We start from the raw sequence: 13,793 nt of genomic DNA on the forward strand, positions 1-13,793 counted from the left end.
TAACCTAACTGTGTTTTACAAAGGTCAAGTGAGAGATCTATCGAGAACTCATTTTGTTTATTTATTCTGTGCTCCACTGTGGGTAGTCTATAATTAGCTTAGAATTGCACTCTATCGGGATTCAAAACAGGCAGCTTGTGGTTAGCATGGTGTCCAAAAAAAAATCTCATACGAACTGATTAGTCATGCATTGCTTGATAGGACCCCCCGTACAAGGCAATTATGGTTGACAACAACTGTGACCTTGGAGACAACATAAATCCTAATAATACCAACTACAAAGTCTCTGAAATGGTCGAGACGCAAGCTCTGGGGTCAACATGAAAAGCATGAAGTGTGAAGTACTTGTGGAGAGAGGTGAAACCCTTCTGAGTTTACCAGCTTGTTGTCTGTCTACAAAACAGACAGGAAAGGAGGGAAAATGTGAGATATTGTAAAGCTTTCTTTTCTCTTCTAACAGGCCTTTCTAACTTCATCTTAAAATATTTAAACAGACGCTCAAAGTCAACTTTCACCTTTTTCCATATACTGCAGACCTACTGTATATGGATGTAAGCTCACATAAGAAGTCCGATTCATATGTGCACTGGACATGTATCCAGCATTCCATAGGTATTGCCTGCTTAATAAATGCAGTACACAGTTTTGGACCACTGTTTCTCAACATTCTAAAGTATTTCAGCTAAGTGACAGCAGATAGTCCTGAATACAGATATTGTGTTAATGAGAGCTTGTTTAAATATAGCCTTGTGAAGAAAATAGTCTTCAGTCGCTACATGCCGTCTACATCCTCAGCTCATCAATTTAATGGACTCACAAATACAGAGGGATTCAATTGCAGGTCTCCCTGCAATATTTTGGCAACCATCTATCTTTTAAAATCTTGTGTAACGTTGAACATACCATTGAATGCATCCATGGCAATATGCAGTGCTTAATTGTGAAATGTCAGAATGTTGTACTAGTGTTTGAGTTGGCACATCAGCACACACGCACGCACGCACGCACGCACGCACGCACGCACGCACGCACGCACACACACACACACACACACACACACACACACACACACACACACACACACACACACACACACACACACACACACACACACACACACACACACACACACACACACACACACACACACACACACACACACACACACACACACACACACACACACACATACTCCAAGACAGTGAAGCCCATTATAAAAGAACATGCCAGAGAATCCAACCACCTTCCTCTTTTCTCTTCCTCAGAGACCCCAAAAAATACAACAGAACTGAAATCCAAAGGTGACATAAATCCCATTAAGAGTCCCACTACACCTCACATGAAAAACAGTTGACGGGATATTTTTCTCAAAATCCCTGTTCAGACTCAAATTAGCAAACCACCTCACGGTTGTGTGATTATGTGTCTGTGTGCTAATCTCACACCTGCACCACAATCATTTCGCGAACCTGACTAGCAGTTATGCTGTCACATCAGAGAACAAGCCAGACCTGAGTTGAGGTAGGCCATTCATTACAAGCCACTGCTTACTAGACCGTATTTTAAAGAAATATTTCTTTGGCATTTTTCATGCTTTATTGGACAGTTTTTAAGTGACTTGTGACAGGAAAGGCAGGGAGAGGAAGAAAACATGCAGCAAAGGGCCATGGCCGGATTGAAATCCAGGCTGCTGCGGTAAGGCCTGGTATGTGCACTTATCCGGTTAGCTACCATGGCGCCCCCTAGACTGTATTGAAAAACCTTTGTGTATGGCGCAGCAAATATAGCAAGCCTCCTCAAGCCTCTTGCGAAACGGAGGATGTTAGAAACCGCCACTTCGATAAACGAGAAACATCCACCTCAATTGCAGGTAAGCCTCGGTATTGCTTTACCATATGGAACACGGACACAAACAAACAAGGTGACTCACCCTCTCCGCTGATTGTGCCGTCCCGAAGAAGATCGGTATAAAAGCTAACCAAATGATACAGGTCGTATACATAGTAAATCCAATGGGCTTGGCCTCGTTGAAGGTCTCTGGCACGCCCCGGGTCTTGATGGCGTAAACAGTACACGTGACCATCAGCAGGATGGAGTAGCCCAGCGAGCAGATGAGCGACAGGTCCGAGATGTCGCACTTGAGCACGCCGCGCGCCACCGACGGGTCCTGCGTCCGCTGCTCGCCGTAGTCCACCACCGTGTGGGGCGGGTCGGCCGCGAACCACACGAACACGCCCAGCAGCTGCGCGGAGATGAGCGAAAAGGTGATGACGAGCTGCGACGCCGGCGAGATGAAGCGCGGCGCCGTCACCGCCTTCTTCCCCTGCTCGAAGATGCGGTGGATGCGGTTGGTCTTGGTGAGCAGCGCCGCGTAGCTGAAGCACATGCCCAGCCCCAGGAAAATCCGGCGGAAGGAGCACACGGCCACGTCGGGCGCGGCGATCATGGGGAAGGTGATGGCGTAGCACAGGAAGATGCCCGTCAGCAGCACGTAGCTCATCTCGCGGCCCGAGGCGCGGACGATGGGCGTGTCGTGGTAGCGGACGAAGGTGACGATGGTGAAGGTGGTGGCGAGGATGCCCAGGACGGAGATGAACACGGGCACCACGGCCCAGGGCGAGTGCCACTCCAGCTTGATGATGGGGATGGGCTGGCAGCCCGTGCGGTTCTGGTCGGGGCGCCGCTCGTACGGGCACAGCTCGCAGAGGAACTCGCTGGCCTGGAAGTGGTAGCCCTCGCAGCGCTCGCAGTGCCAGCAGCACGGCACGCCCTTCACCACCTTCTTCCTCTCGCCCGTCCGACAAGGCAGGCTGCACACGGAGGCGGGCACGGACGGGTCGCCGCTCGTCCATTGCATGGTCTCCAGCTGGGAGGAGAGAGAGGACAGGGAGGGGGGAGGGGAGGGAAATTATTATGGAAATGATGACCCTGACATGATCCTAATCTTCAATCTTGAATGACCAGATTTCATCATGCATCATAACGTAATTGTATATTTTCTTCACCTTCATTTAATCAAGGTGAAAAACAAAGCTAGAAGTTGGTGGGTTGTGCTTACGTTTAGATGAAGCTGATCTGTCCAGTGACCTATGACCTTGTACTCTGCCGTCGACCTGTTCATTTGGTACTGGAAAATGTCGTAGCGTCCCGGAGCATCCCCATTCTCGTTGAATACCACAGGGGTGCTAGCACTTCCTGTAAGGACAGGAAATCGCAGAAAAACTACAATGATAAGTAAAAAGCAAACATAAAGCAGACAGTTTGACATATGTTGTACCTCCACGGAGAGGATGGACTGTATTGTTTTTGGTTATTCATTTTCATTTCCCTGGCATGTATATTACGTCGTTCTGGGACTTTGCCACAGATACAGACAAAACGTCCCTCAGACTGAGTAAAAGACCTCTCATCAGTTTCCACGAGAAGCTCCCAAATGATCTCTCACACAGTGTCCGTAAAAATACTTACCTTAATCCAGTGTGAAAGGAGGAGGGCATGGTATATAAACGAGATATATGTCAAAATGTATATCTCAGGAGAAATTGTAGCAAAATCAATACATGCCGAGGCCTTGAATATAAGATAAAGAGATGTGAGTCACCTCTCAAAACACCACCCACAGCCGTTTCTCTTTCTGTGTCCTTCGTTGATAAATTGATCCGTTCAAACACTTTGCCCCTGTCTTAGCGCCTATGAAACCCCTCCCTTTGGTTCGCAATGAGACTAAGAGCTGCAAATTAAACGTGAAGAATAGTTCCAACTGCAGGGCCTCACACGCCACCACATCTATCTGACTTTCACAGCTGCACTCTGGGGTCTTAATTAGACAGACAAGGAAGTTTGGCGCTCTGCAGTGACTTGTATTTCATGTTGGCACTGTAGCCATTTTGTTTTCACAAACACAGTTCCTACAGTCATTTGTGAACTTTAAAAACATGTCCATTATTAAAGTTGCACTCATCTGTTCCTGCTGATTCCAGAAGAGCCAAACGGGCCAGAAGGTTGTGGGTAAACAGTTGTTAGCTAGTACAAACCTCATATTCTGGACACTAAGTACAGGTGCAGACACAGGTGCTGTAGGAAACAGACCACAGTCCCAGGGATATGAGCATGAAGGGATATGGGCCTGAATATAGTACAAACATGATTTGCAGTAGACAAATGATCACAGGGCTATTTCAAACTGCCAGTTTGTCACACAGTAGAACTCCACAACCTTATTTAATCCTTCTCCTGACTACCTTAGACAGTTTGCTCTCCCAATCATTGCCCCTTGATTGCAGCTTTAACAAACATGTTTTCCCATTGTGGGAGTCATTCTCAGGATGATGAGGCTGTGATGTGGTGCCTTGATTGAACCAATCCTGGACATAATCACATGTTGACCCACTCTTTAGACTCCAATTATGTGAGCCACATTCAAAGTACTTTCCTTCAGAGTTGGAATTTAAAAGGAAAGGTCTTTCTTAATGAAGGAGTGCACGCCCACAGTAATTTATCATTTGTGAGTGGGTGCTAGTTTTGATTATGTCTAAGCCCTGCTTCTCTATAAGGTGAATACATGCATCACAAATCAAGCGCACAGCGATGAATCAGGGAAGCCAAGCGGCCTTGGGATGACGATCTGGTTCTCCCCCGCTAGCACATCCAAGTAGAGATAAAAGTAGGGCTTTCTATAACCAGCTTGCTATATCTGTCTTGATAAATGATAAGATTTGGGGCGGAGAGAGCCATGAAAAAAAGAAAGAAAAGAAAGCGCTTGTGTCGAGCCTTGAAAAAATTCCATATTAGCACTCTGTGATGGGAACTCGGTGCTCTGGGTGAAATCTTAATAATCTAATCTGACAGCCAAACTATTAACAAACTGGAAACACACTTTCGCAAAATATAGTAAAGCTCTGTATAAGGAGAGATGTGGTGAAGAGGCTTTCAAAATGAGTAACTTTGCAATTGCAAATAAACAAGCAGAAACAAAAATGCTGAACCAAGTCCTAAGACCTGGAGCTCGAAGCGTACAACAAGGTTTGGTTGTCTAGCTCATGTTTTTCCTTATCCTACAGAGAACCTGAAACCAGGTACTTTGCTGTTTTCATATAACAATCCTCAACCTTGAAACTAGAATGACTTGAGGGAGTGGTGACGTGCACATCAAAGAGAGAGTCAGTGAAATGGTCTCTCCATTTTCCAACCCCACCCGCACGCGCACACACACACACACACACACACACACACACACACACACACACACACACACACACACACACACACACAAGGTTCTGACATCTGCCACCTAATCTTCAATGAAATTCATGGACGCTTGTTAAATTAAGGTTAGTGGTGAATGATTAACAGCCTGGATACAAGGATACTGCAGTATATTCAAGATCAACCTTGATTTGGTCCTTAGATTAAGCAAGTCATCACTACTTCTGCCTTGGGAAATTTGTGAATAATTCAATGTCTGTTTTGCATATAGTGAGCAGGAACAGGGATTATAGACAGGTATATTTTGGGGGATAAAAGAAAGAGAATAAGTGGGTTGTTGAGTTTCATGAACAAGCTTATTGTCTTATAATCCATAACTTTGTTTTTGAGATGCCTCTACAGTTAACTGTATAGCAGAGGCCTAGGTTTCATTATACATGTCCCGCCACTTTTTAAAAAGAAAATTACATTTAAAGGCTGCGTCCTCAGTAAAAAAAAAAGAAAGGTGCTTTCCCACACACATTTAAAAACATATCCATGCCCCTGGTGTACTGGAACCCATTCTGACATCCAGCAGATGGTATTTAGGACAAGAACAATCTCACTGATACTCTACTGATGCACTGCAGTGAATGTATACTTCCACATGTTCACTCCTGAGAGTGAACTCACATTGTTGCATGACAACAAGGTTACTGATGGGTTATATTTCACAATAGGTGTATCGTTTCTCAGGTAATCCATAGCAACAAATATTTAGTCTACATATTGTGAGATACATTTCAATATAACTGTTAATGTCTGCAGTATCCTACAGGAAGCACTGTAGTGTTCAAATGGAATGCGTTTCAACACACCTACAGTGGAACGTTTAAAGAAGCCTCCCAATTACTTTCAGTTCAGTTTTAAGGTGAAATTCCATTGATTATTTGAAGGAGAGTCTACAAAAGGTCCTTCTCTAAACCATGTGTTGAGTACTGAGCATCCCAGCCATTTGGATTTGAAAGCTCCATGGCAACCACTGTGTGTCTGTGTCCTTGTGACAACAATAGTGGACACCATGGGTAAAAGTACTAGCTAGCCAGCTAGCCTGGAGGTATAACAGTGCAACAAAAAAAAACAGTTTGTATCGAAGACTGCTCTGACTTCCAGGAGCCACATACCCAGGTATTTACTTTAACGGTGCCAAACCCCCCACCTATATTTCATTTCACGGTCTATCGGCAGGGCAAACTGCACGAACACTGCTCATAGATCCTCAACTGCCATTTGCTGCTTGGGGTGCCAGGTGGTGACGTGGGGTCAAGTTTCCAATGCCAGTCCTGCTGCAAGGCAAATCAGGTAAAAGTGCTTGTAGCCATGAGGTCTAACCTCTTCAACCCCATTGCAATGTTACAGTTCTAGGCCTAGAGCTGTCCTTTAAGACACTGACAGGCAGTATTAGGTCTGAGGAATGGCATGGGGGGGGGTGATTTCTGACTCATTGGAATCATCTTCTCGCATTGATTGCTCCCTGGCTTGTTAGAGTCAGGGAGAGTTATAGGTTATTCAACATATTTCACACTGTCGGCCTGTGCAAGGTATTAGAAAGATTCTCCACCTTGGGTCTTTTGTTTGTTGCACGTTTTTGTTCGGCCTTCCCTTTTTTTTAATGTATTCATTAATTCAGTAACACATTCTATCACACATTCAGTCACACATGCGTGCTTCCTTGTCTCTTATAGGACCACGAAAGGTTCAGACATGACATCTCCCATATGGGCTGCATAACGGTAGAACAAAAATGGCAATAGGACTGCTTTTCATCACCCTTGTTGTTAACTGTCCCTGTCCAAAGTAATCTGAAACATCCCCCTGACGGCCTGTTCTATTCTTCCACGCTCTAGTAATCGTATTCAAAACAAGATGCACGGACAAGGGGACTTGGTGCAGAAGGGCTTATCATAGCAAATGTTAGCATTAGGGGCAATTGGAGCTGTTTATGCTCAGTCTCCATTAGCCGCGCAACACTAATCTAAAAATAAGCGTATGCACGCGGCCACTGGGGCGAGTGGAATCATGCTTGAGCTGGCGATTGTCCTGCGGCCTCGGTCACAGTCACTGTCAGAGCGCTGCTTGAAGCTGGACGTCTGATTTGCTACATTTCAAACTCCGATTTATGGGTAACCCCTGTGCCCTGTTCTCAGAAAACCAGTGTGGCAGCACACACTCATTCACGCACCCCCCCCCCCCAGCCACACACACACACACACACACACTGGTGATGTTCATGTGTGATATGTGTGGATTATGCTAAGGCTCTGCTGCAGGCTCAATCAAGCATGATCGTGCCAGTCGAGGGGCACACACACAGAGCGTGCAGGCCCAGCTCTGATATGCCCACACACATCTTGAAGCATGCATGTGTTACAGATGTTTTACAGTGTACTGTACCCCTAGCAAAGGGTTATCAAGTGTGGAGCACATGTGCAGCCTATAAGAGAAAACACACCCACAGTAACAGACACCATAAGAGCAACACACAAGAACACAATCACGCTTGATTTCACTTTGGAATTTGTTTGTCTGAATGATTTAGGCTAAACATTTAGCCTGAAGTTTTGCAAATGTATGCATGTGTGATCTGTCATCAACGACCAAAAATAGGATTTTGTTTCAGCAAGTGTGTCTTGCCATTTGCTATCTTCTATATCAGGCCTGTGGTGAGGTATTCTTTGCTAATCCACCATCAGCCCTGATTCCCTCCCAAAATAACACAGGACTGCTCCACATTTCCCCATGCCTAGAAGAGAGAGGAATCCCTTCGAGGTCTGCAAGATGTGGAAAAATCAACCAAGTGAAGCTTTACCAATTCTGCATGTTTGCCTGGCTAAGCCCAGCAAGTGCGCCTGTTTCCCTCGGCTTTGTATCTCCTACAGTGCCCCTTGCTTGAGACGCAGATAGGAGAATTATTCAAATCGACTTTTCTGTTCAGGGTGAGGTGGATTCCGTGGTGGTAACTCTCCTGCCTGAAGTATTAAACATTTCAAGGTAGATCAAGGAGAAGCACGCGGGGCCAAGAGAAGAGAGATGAAGGGAGCTGAAGGCAGGACTTTTATACGTTTCTCATTTTCTTTGGCCGTGTTTCGCAAAAGATGATAAAGTATTGTGATAATTCCTGGTTGAAGCAGTTGGGCTGGCTGGTTGTCGCTAGTTTCAAGAGGTAGAGAAAACAGTAGAATGTTTGCGGTGTGGAAATACCGAATGGTTGGGTCATACAAACACAAACATGTTGACTATATCAGGTTTTATCTCAAAACGCTATACACAATTTGACAAATAATGAATGTAGCATTTTATTTATGGAGACTTTTTGGGGTTAGATATTATTTGAAATCACATATGCTACAATAGACTATCGCTAAGATGATGGTGTTCTTAAAGATTTTATCCATGATGACGGATAAATATCTGTTCACCTGTAATTGGTTTAAAAATAGATAAGTGTTTTAAAATGAAACAGTCAACTCAACGACTGACTCTTTGCTAGAACTGTGCTTTCAGTCTATATCCCATTGGTTCCTAATCAACAACATCTACCCTACAACAGCTGCAACAGTATTGGGAATTAAACATTAAAACTGATTTCATATTCTCAGAAATACCAGATATCAAAGCCCTGCCTTTTCCTTTAGTCCCAGCGAGTGGCAATTAAAATACAGCAGAACCCAAATCCATCTGAAAGCACGATTCGCTTCTGTCCTCAACACTTTTCAAAGTGTATTTTTGCTAACGCTAGTCTGATACCTACTCCAAGAGAATGTGGCCCAGCTTCAAAAGATGAGCTGCCCAGGCAAGACTCATGTCTGCCATGTTTTCATGTTATCCATTACAGAGTACAGAAGCCAAAGCACATTATTCAAAGGACAGTTCTTAGTACTTCAATACGTTGTGGTGATTGGTTGTTTAAACATGCCTAGAGAGTAGGTAATTCAGGAAATAGTGAACATTAGCAGACAAAGACTACTTAGAATGAAATCGAGAACAGAAATAGTTCTCAGAAACATGGTCAGATGTGATAGTGTGAATGATGATGGTTTTTTTGCTACCCAGGACTCAGGAGAGCAGTGAGGAGGAGAGGTGTGTAAATGGCACGAGAGAAAATGGAGTAAGATGAAAGAAGAAAGTAAAGAGAAGCAAGGGAGACTGGGATAAGATGCAGGGAGGAAGGCATAAATGGAATAATTGAAACGAAAGAGTCAAAGAGGGCAGAAGTGTCAGACCTTGGGGGAGTTGGGATGGGGGCAGAAATGGATGAAAGTGAAGAGAGACTTAAGAAGAGTGATAAAAAGAGGAATGCATGCCATTATTGGGGTCAAGAGTAAAAGCTACACAGGGATTTTCCTCCTAAAAGATAAAGATCGCTCATCGGTCAACTGAAAAAAAGGCCTTGTATGTGTATAAATAATAAAGAGTGCAAGTGTAACTGAAGTGCTATAGTTCCTAACCTTATTAGGGAAGGTCGGATGACGATGAAAATGTAAAAATATATTTGAATAATGAAAAACATGACAATATCCATCGCCATTATCAAGGCGATTGTGTTTGATGATTTTGTAGAGAGGGTCCTATGCACCCCCCCCCCCCCCCCCAAAAAAAAATGTTTACATCACTCTGGTTAAACCTCGGTTGTTTGCTAATATGCTACAGAAATAAATATGACCGGACTTACCGTTGAAGTTGACAGCCCGGATGTGGCTGAGCAGCTCCTTCCCATCAATGTTGGCCATGCGGGGGCACAGCCCGGGGTACCCAGAGCACAGCTCGCGGTGCATGCGGTGGAGGGCGTGGGCCATGGCGTACACCGCGTCCATCACAAACTGCACCTTCCCCTCCTGCTCATAGGTCGAGTCCCTGCCCACCTTCTCCAGCGCTGACCGTCGAGGGGAGGAGAATTTGGGTTATTATCTCGGTTTGTTGGTTGTTTGTATTTGTTTTAGTGGAAATGTGGTGTATATGTTCATGAACATTTTATCCTAGCCATTTGATTTTCCTTTTCAGGGCTTACTGCACATGAGCACACCAAGGTTAAGGTTAGCCCTATAGTTTTGCACTATGGTCGTACAAAAATGCTGACATGGTTGTACAATTCGATAGAACACCGTCCTTGCACCGTGCAGAAACTAGAAGCAAAAAGGTCAATACATCTCGGAATGAGTCACACTGCCTGGGATTCAGCAACTTCGTCCTTGGCTCTTTTCTAGCTGGTTTTGAGTAAATACCAACTCACAATGTAAACTCAATGAATGTAGAAACGCTGCATTGAAAGCAAACTCTTTTCACCTTGTGTACTTTAACAGCAGACAAAACTGTGGTATTCAACAATGCACGTGTTTCCAAACGCATTTCAACACCCAGGTCTTTATAAAACATGTGACTAGGCTGACTCATGTTCAGCTGGACTCACTAGCAAATGGCCTTGATTTTTTTTCTCAACACAAAGTTGTGCATCAGAAAAAAGTTTGGGTTTCCAGACATCCCACCTATTTGTACAAGTTATTTGAAACTGACAAAAACGCAGGAGATGTCTTTTGTGAAAACTTTTATGAATGTTTGTATCTAATCTGTGGACTTCCAATCTCTGGAACCATCCAATAAATGCCACTGTAATATTTGTCACCACTTTCTTTCTTTCTTTATTGCACATACCTCAAGGCAACAAACAGGGAGGGAAAAAACTAGGCTAAGGCAATGACTGTGAACTCATTGGTCACACTGGCCCTGAATTAGTGGACATGACAACTTTGAATTAATAGGAACTTATAAATGAAATCTAATTCAATTTAATAGCAGCTGTGGGTGTGACAGATCACTCTGAAGTGGGAGACATTTGGCTCCAGCAGTAAAGACTGATTACTTGTCTGTGGTGCCATAATGAATAGTACCGGTGCTGAACCAGAGAGCCAGTGTCTGACAGGATGGAGGCGTGATAGACATGACTGAGGTGTTGACTTTTAACAGTTACCAGCTAACGTTGGGATAGGTTAAGGTCTAGACATTGTCAGTTCTCTGGCGCCTACATGTCAACGACAGCAACACTCGAGAGCAAGAGAAATCATGCGAAAATTAAGTCAAGTATTCATATATTGTCCATTTTAATCTTTCGATTTTGTGCTTAGCTTAGACGGGGTTCTCTTGAGGTTTAGATTTTTATGTTTTGGGCCTTAAATAATACCAAACTAGCTCTGGCTGTGAGTTTAACTACACGTCAGGAGAATCTGATGTGATCTGAGAATCTTATGGTGCTGTGGCAGCTAATTATCTGAGCTAATTCCTGGTTTGTAATGCTCTGATAAGATATGCGAATATGGGAATAGGCAATATTTCCAAAGTGCACTTGCAATATGAATGTAAAAAAAATGTTTTGACCAAGGACATTTTCTTCAAATATTAATAATGTATTATTACCTTCAAAAAGGTGGACAATGTAACAGCAATTCCTGGTAAATCATGTGTGATACTCTATGCTGTTTATAACACATGGATGTTTCTATTATTGAAGAAAAGTGACATTAGAACTTGGTGAGACAAAATCCCTGTTTGCAAAACAACATGGACTCTGTTGTTGAGTCTCACCAAATAATGACTCCGGCTTACGGGGGGATAATGCCTGTGTGTTTGATAACGAGACCAGCTAACCGATGCAGGGAAGATGAAATCCTCAATCATATTGAATGATGTGTGGCAATAAGCCTGACGGACAACTTCATTACAGATGCTGGCGTTTCAATTAAACATCACTTACAAGGGCAAATTTAATTCCCCCCTCTACAGGACAGACGTGCGTTTGTTTTCCCCCTTTCTATGAAGTGCGGGGGGATACTGCTGTTTCAATTAAATTAGAAAATCAGATAAATGACAAACTAATTACAGACAGTCTTCTACTGTGAGATAAGATGAAATAAGAATAATCCCAGCAGTGGCATCAGTGGTGAACGTATACAGCATGTCTGACAAGACGGAATATATTTACATTAATATCTCATCATCATGCAGCCTTATTGTTTATGGCTAGCGTCAAACTTTTGTCATATTCTATCAACGTGGCATTAATAATGGTATGAGTCTGGCACTGGCTGGCCTCAGTGTCTCATTGTTATAAAGATATCAAGTGGAGATATACAGTACAAGGTGACATGAAAAGAAAACCGCTCTGCAGTACATATAATGAATGAATTCTGTCTGTATCACTCTTTTCTCTATTACACAGTTGTTTGTCATTGTATCATGGTCTTTCTGCGAGTATTCACTGTGATAGGTGCAGCCACCGCCAATGATGAGATTTCTCTCAGTGCTATTGTCTAAAATCCATTCTCCAGCTCGATTGTTCAAACATACTGGCACTTGACTTGTCAGGACTATAGGCACAGGACTTATCAGGATAGTATTCAGAGAGTTATAGTAAGTTAGTGAAGTCAAACAATCTTCAGAAAAATCTTCATCGTCATATCATTTCCCTCTAATTGCTTTACTTTCCATTATCATGTCCATCCGGCTTTCTTTGTAGCAATATACTCTGTGGGCAGCTGAGTGGTACAGGAACTGACTGCAGATCAAGAGGTCTCCAGTTCAATCCGCCTCTCCCCTCTCCCCCTTCACTGCCGTTACTATGGATAAAAGCAGCTGCTCAAATTAATTAAGTCAAATTACAATCTGCTGGAGAAAAATGAGATGAGAGAACAGTTGAAAGACTACTCGATACGCCCTCGCAGACTCAAAGGGAGTTAGAGTTGTTATAAGACGGTGGACCGGTGTGTCGACAGTGTCTGGACTCATCCTTTCTCTGTAGGAGGAGGAGCTGTCGGACGCAGAGGTTGTGTGAAGTTCACGTAATTGCCACCGTCGCTCAGCATTAATGGTGGAGAGGGGACAAGCCTTGCCACAACCCCTACTCTCTTCATGACCTTTAAACGCTGGTAGCATTTGAGCAAGTCAGCAAGGTTTCACCAGGAGACATGCAGATGTATCAGGGGTTTTGCTCCCCCACATGAGTCAATCACAATGGGATCATTCAGGTTTCGACAGCATAGATGAGGCAGAAAAAACACTGGACTTCTTTGTTTGCAAACAGTCTTTGCAAAGGTGATGGGAAACCATTGATTCTGGCTCCACAGTAGGACTGGTTTCACAGCTACAAGTGGTGAGAGATTTTAACTGCGTCTGTTCATCTGGCAACAAGACTAAATGGATACAACAATGATGACTACCCTGTCCTTTGGATAAACAAACTAATGAACGATGAACTCGACATGATATACTTAACGGCTTGCGGACAGGGATCATTTGACCAGATCATTTATGTGCTAGACCAGGCCTCGGACAAGCCTGGACCTCAACTAGGGAGAATCCCAGATGGCTAGGCCTGCCTGACGAGGCCACATCATAATAAATCGGGCCATAAACTGGGTGCTCGGCTAATGACTTTGTGTTTTCGCTCATTAAGAAATTAAATATTTAGCCTGCCTTTAAACTAACAAATGTGTAATTACACACCAGCCTGGGCCACTCCGGCTGCCAAGCTTATGTCTACATTTGACTGATGCCGCTCT

General features: G+C 43.9%; 1 protein-coding gene across 1 annotated transcript in view; it reads right to left on the bottom strand.

The window, feature by feature from the left end:
- grm8b (glutamate receptor, metabotropic 8b) overlaps nt 1-13,793 on the bottom strand; it is an 87,575-nt gene that overhangs the window by 7,155 nt on the left and 66,627 nt on the right. The window contains exons 6-8 of the mRNA XM_067234234.1: nt 9,917-10,117; nt 3,059-3,195; nt 1,931-2,866 (exon numbers count right to left, since the gene is read on the bottom strand). Of these exons, the coding sequence (XP_067090335.1) occupies nt 1,931-2,866; nt 3,059-3,195; nt 9,917-10,117 (1,274 nt within the window). The remainder of the gene's footprint in view (nt 1-1,930; nt 2,867-3,058; nt 3,196-9,916; nt 10,118-13,793) is intronic.

The sequence above is a fragment of the Osmerus mordax genome, chromosome 4 (assembly GCF_038355195.1).
Source record: "Osmerus mordax isolate fOsmMor3 chromosome 4, fOsmMor3.pri, whole genome shotgun sequence".
NCBI classification, from domain to species: domain Eukaryota; kingdom Metazoa; phylum Chordata; class Actinopteri; order Osmeriformes; family Osmeridae; genus Osmerus; species Osmerus mordax.